The sequence below is a fragment of the Pinus tabuliformis genome, chromosome 3_2 (genome assembly GCF_031772625.1).
Source record: "Pinus tabuliformis cultivar Carrire ecotype Pingquan chromosome 3_2, CPIR1, whole genome shotgun sequence".
Lineage (NCBI taxonomy): Eukaryota > Viridiplantae > Streptophyta > Pinopsida > Pinales > Pinaceae > Pinus > Pinus tabuliformis.
Window position 1 is genome coordinate 51,564,158 of NC_142302.1, and position 5,392 is coordinate 51,569,549.

At 45.9% G+C, this 5,392-nt stretch overlaps 1 protein-coding gene across 1 annotated transcript; it reads right to left on the reverse strand.

Moving 5' to 3' along the window:
• Positions 1 to 822: 822 nt before the first annotated feature.
• On the reverse strand, positions 823 to 5,112 carry LOC149179753 (uncharacterized). Its single transcript, XM_089413639.1, has 7 exons — positions 4,898 to 5,112; positions 4,456 to 4,744; positions 3,385 to 4,266; positions 2,913 to 3,192; positions 1,963 to 2,225; positions 1,642 to 1,884; positions 823 to 1,410 (listed from the first exon to the last, which is right to left on the reverse strand). Exons 1-7 carry the CDS (start codon positions 5,110 to 5,112, stop codon positions 823 to 825), a joined length of 2,760 nt encoding a protein of 919 aa, XP_089269765.1.
• Between the last annotated feature and the right edge of the window lie 280 nt (positions 5,113 to 5,392).

Below are 5,392 nucleotides of genomic sequence, written 5' to 3' on the forward strand. Positions count from 1 at the left end.
AACTGACATTTATTTCTATTAAACTTATAATGACCCTAACCGACACTTAACTTTGTCTTTTAGTAATTCAAATAAAATAAACGGACTATCTGTCTTATGACTTCCTAAACTCGAAATTAAAAGAAAACATTCTAGATACTTGTCAACCTTCCAACCTGGCGAGACTTCACCCGGTCATGGCGAGCTAGATGCTCCTGCATCAGGCTCCCGGGGCAAAAAGAAATCATGGCTCCGGTCCATGAGCTTCTCAATGGAAGTTCCTGTCTGTTCAATCTGCCTGGCGTCAAGCCATGAACTGTCCTCGATGGGACGGTTCTTCCACTTGACCAGGTACTGCATATACTCTTTCTGCCGAGTTTGTTTAACCACCTGAGTGTCGAGAATGCTTTCGATCTCGGGAGGTTGAACGTAAGGCATCTGTCTCTTCCAAGTTTCCTCGTCTTCCTAGGTACGCCGCGTAGGTTGCGTGGTTCCATCTTCTTCCTTTCTCTCTGGGTCAGCCGTGTACGGAAACAGGTCTGCTACGTTGAAGATAGGTGAAATGCCTATTCCGGGCGGTAGCTGTATCTCGTAGGCATTCGCTGAAAATTTTCACAGAATCTTACAGGGACCTATTTTTTTATATTTTAATTTATTGTACGTGCCTTTGGGGAAACGCTCTTTGCGTAAATGCACGAGGACTTCGTCCCCCACGTCAAATTGTGCTTCCCTTCTCTTTAAGTCTGCATGTTGTTTGTACTTTATGCTGCTGTCCTGTAACTTCATCTTTACCTGTTCATGCAAATCCCTCATCGCGTTAGCGAAATCTTCCCCGTCTGCACTTCACCTTTCCTGTAATCCAAGGTCCCGCAGTTCGTGCACTCCGCGTGGATGCATGCCATACAGGATCTGAAAGGGACTGAAACCTGTGTTGCGGTTAGGCGAGTCATTATAGGCGAACTCTGCCTGTGCTAGCACCCGGTCCCACATCCGTGAATTCTCCCCGACTAAACTGCGTAACAGGTTTCCCAAACTCCTGTTCACAACTTCTGTCTGCCCGTCGGTTTGCGGATGATATGCAGAACTGTAGTTTAGTTGTGTGTCCATTTTCTTCCATAAGGTACGCCAAAAGTGTCCCGTGAACTTCACGTCCCTGTCCGAAAGGATAGATTTAGGTAATCCATGTAACCTGACAATTTCATTGAAAAATAAGTGGGCCACGTGGGTGGCGTCACTGGTTTTTCGACAAGGTATAAAATGTGCCATTTTTGAAAACCTGTCCACCACTACCATTACTGAATCATATCCTCGTTGTGTCTTTGGCAGACCTAAAACGAAATCCAAACTGACTGAATCCCACGGTCTGCTTGGAATAGGTAACGGTGCATATAATCCCGTGTTCTGGCTCTGCCCCTTTGCCAATTGGCACACCTTGCATTTGGCCACAAATCGTTGTACATCTCACCGCATCTTTGGCCAAAAATAAAAATGACTAAGCTGCTCGAGGGTCTTATTCATGCTGAAATGTCCAGCCAAACCTCCACTATGCTTCTCGCGAATAATATTCTCCCTCATCGAGCAGTCAGGTATGCATAGTTGTCCTCCCTTAAACAACAATTTTTCCTGCAGATTGTAGTCCAACCAAGGACTATTGTCTCTCACTAAAGGGTTCTGGCACGCCTCATAGGCCTCCTTAAAATCTGTATCTGTTTGGTATAGATCCTGTAAGTGCTCAAAACCCAGCACCTGTACAGTGCTTTCCTGCAGAAGTAGAGCTTTCCTACTCAACGCGTCTGCGACCTTATTTGCTTGCCCGCTAATGTGCTTTAGTATGAAATTGAAACTCTGTAAATACTCTACCCATTTGGCGTGTTTGTGGTTGAGTTTGTGCTGCTGCATTACATACTGTAGTGCAGAATTATCTGAGAACAGCACAAATTCATTTCCCAATAAATAATGCCTCCAGTGCTTTAAGGCCTGTACAATAGCATAAAACTCTTTATCATATGAAGAGTATTTCTGCCTACTCTCGTTCAGCTTCTCGCTGAAGAATGCCACAGGCTTGTCCTCTTGACTGAGCACAGCCCCGATTGTTGTCCCGCTAGCGTCACAGCGAACCTGAAACAACTTCTGGAAATCTGGTAGCCTCAAGATCGGCCTCTCAGTAATCTTCTTCTTCAACAACTGGAAACTTCGCTCTGCTGCTTCTGTCCACCGAAAAGGCTGGCTGGCCTTTTTGATGGTATCTAGCATGGGTGCACAAATTTCGCTGAAATTCTTGATAAACTTCCTATAAAAACTTGCCAATCCGTGAAAGCTACGTACCTCAAACAGACTTTTCGGAGATGGCCAATTTACTATTGCTGCCACTTTCTCCGGATCCATCTTCAGTTCATTTTCTGCTACCACAAACCCCAAATAGATTAATTCCTTTTGCAGAAAAGTACATTTCTTTAAGTTTATCAGCAGTTTGTTCTGCTGCAGTTTTTCCAGTACCTTACGCACATGCTGTAGGTGTTCTTCTCTTGTCCTGCTAAAAATAAGGATGTCATCCAAGTAAACGATTACAAACTTCCCAATATACTCCTTCAGCATCTCATTCATTAACCTCATGAACGTACTGGGTGCATTTCTTAGCCCAAATGGCATAACCAGCCATTCGTATAGCCCCTCATTCGTCTTAAAGGTTGTCTTCCATTCATCACCCTCTCGTATCTGAATCTGATGGTACCCGCTTTTTAAATCTATCTTCGAGAAGTAAGCTGCCCCACTTAAACAATCCATCATATCATCCATCCGTGGCAGTGGGAATCTGTACCAGATGGTGATTTTATTGATGGCCCTTGAATCGGTGCACATCCGCCACTCTCCTCCCTTCTTGGGGGCGAGAACCGTTGGAACAACACAAGGGCTTAAGCTCTCCCTTATCAAACCCTTGTCCAACAGCTCCTGCACCCACTTCCTGATTTCTTCATTATCCTTGGGGCTCATTCGGTATGCCGCTTTATTCGACAAGTTGGCTCCAGGTATGAAGTCAATGTGATGACTAATGCTTCGCTTGGGGGGTAACTTGTCTGGCAAGTCGTCTACAACTATGTCTGCAAACTCCTCCAACATTTTTTGAATCTCTATTGGCAAATACAATATTTCTGTATGTAGCAGGACTGTCCTGGCTTTCCTTACTACTGCATAGCCTATCTTACTGTCCTCCACCTGTTTTACAAACTGTTTCCCACTCACCAGCAATGCTCTGGTTTCACTTGTCTCAGGTGCTCCTTCTTCTTCTTTGATAGGTACAAGCATATGCTTGATTCCATCCTTCATGAATTTGTAACAGTTCGTCACTCCATCATGGGTCACTTTCCTATCGAATTGCCAAGGTCTGCCCAACAATATGTGACAGACATCCATTGGCATGATGTCACAGACAACTTTGTCCTTGTATTTGCCTATCTGAAACTCAACTTCGCTCTGTTCATCCACCAGCAATTGATGGCCCTTTTGCAGCCATGAAACTCTATATGGATTGGGATGCTTTGAGCGTTTCAACTCCAACTTTTCCACCATTTCTGTGGACACTAAATTGTCAGTACTTCCGCTGTCAATTATTAGTTTACAACACTTACCTCGTGACTTACAGATCGTCCTGAACAGAGCTTTACGCTGTGTCTGTTCGGTATTCTCCTTGACTGGTTTCAATAGCACCTTATGCAGCACCAAAGCTTCTCCCGTCTCTGGAGCATTCTCCGCCTCCTGAGGGAGTGTTGCTGCTTCATCTGGTTGCGCCACATACGCACCCCACTGTCCAGTTGGTTCTGCTTCTGGACACTCAAACGAGCGGTGCCCCCACTTATGACACCTATAGCACTGATAACCAGCCCCCCTGCCTCGGCCATTTCCTCTGCCGCGCTGGGACGATCTGCCGCCTCTCGCACTGTCTCCTCTATCTGTTGTTCCAGAAGTTTTCGAACTGCTAGCTTCCTCGTTGTTGTTAGTAGTTCGGCCCCTGCCATAGGACTGGCCTTTTCCTCTGTTGGCCCCTCGTCCTCTCCAGGCATTCTGCCTTCTATTAATTTTCTCCTCAGCCTTTATTGCGCTCTGATATGCCTCCTCGGTATTATTCGGAGATAAAATACTTATTTCATCTAAAATGTCCATCCTCAGCCCATTAACATACCTGGCTGTTCTTTCTGCTGTATCCTCCATGTATCCTGCCCGCAAATTCACTCGATAGAACTCCTCCGTGTACTCTTTAACCGTCAGTCCTTTCTGTCTCAGATTCTGCACCTACCTGTGCAATGCAATCTGATAGTCCCTTGGTAGAAATCTGCCCTTCAACTTGGCCACCATTCTTGACCAGGTTTTGATCGGCGCCTTATTCAATCTCCTCCTCTCGTTTTGGACACTATCCCACCATAGGGCTGCGTGTCCCTTCAGTTTCGTCGCCGCAAATTTGACTCTGCGATCTTCGCTGACTTCCTCGCACTCAAAGTACTTATCCATCTCGCTAATCCAATCTAGCAAAACCTCGATAGACAGGCTGTCGTCGTACGTCGGGAGTTCTGGTTTAGGTTTACTGCTTGCTAATAAAACAGATCTCAGCAATCTCACTTCTGCGGATTCACCTTCCGGTCCATCTGCTGCCTCTTCTACTTCCTCTTCACTAGCATCGCCTAACTCTGGATCTCTCTGTCTACCTGCTTCTACTGCCTCCAAACGGGCAGCAAGAATTCTAACCTCCTCTCTTAACCCTTCATCTTCCAATCTGCGAACACCTCGGCCACCTCGACCACGACCTTGTCATCCTACTTCCATATCCTCAGTCAGCTTAAAGCTCTGATACCACTCTGATCTAACCCAACCTCATGGTCCCGCAACCCTGTGTGACTTGGGTTTAGTCGGCGGTCGCCGAACTCACAATACAGTGGTTCTTTTCCGGTGATCATGTGCTAAGTTGGTGATGTGTATTGGTTTGTAGCTGCGGGCAATTACTGCCGCATTTAATTCCACCAAATGTGCCTCGGGCCTGGCTCCTCCGCGCGTTCTTAGGAAAAATATCCCGGTCCTGTGTTCATTCGAGAGGGTTCGATTCTGGTACTCGACTGCTGTGAGGGTTTGAATGTGGTCTTGCATATTTTACGTCTGTAAATTCTCTGCAACTGGTTACGGGTTCGCCCAACTTCAATGGAGTAATACCTTATCGCTTCTGCTAGCTTGCTTGCTGGTTAACACCCACGGTAAGTCTCCGGGTTTCATTCGACTGTTCTTTACCTTGAGATTGTCAAGAAGTTTGAGTTCTTTACTAGGTCCTTGTATTCAACTCTTGTCGTGCTATCATCGTTGTTGTGTTGTTACTTCTGTTCTGGTTTGGTCACTCTGTTGTGGTTAATGGGTGCCTGTAATAACTGTTTTA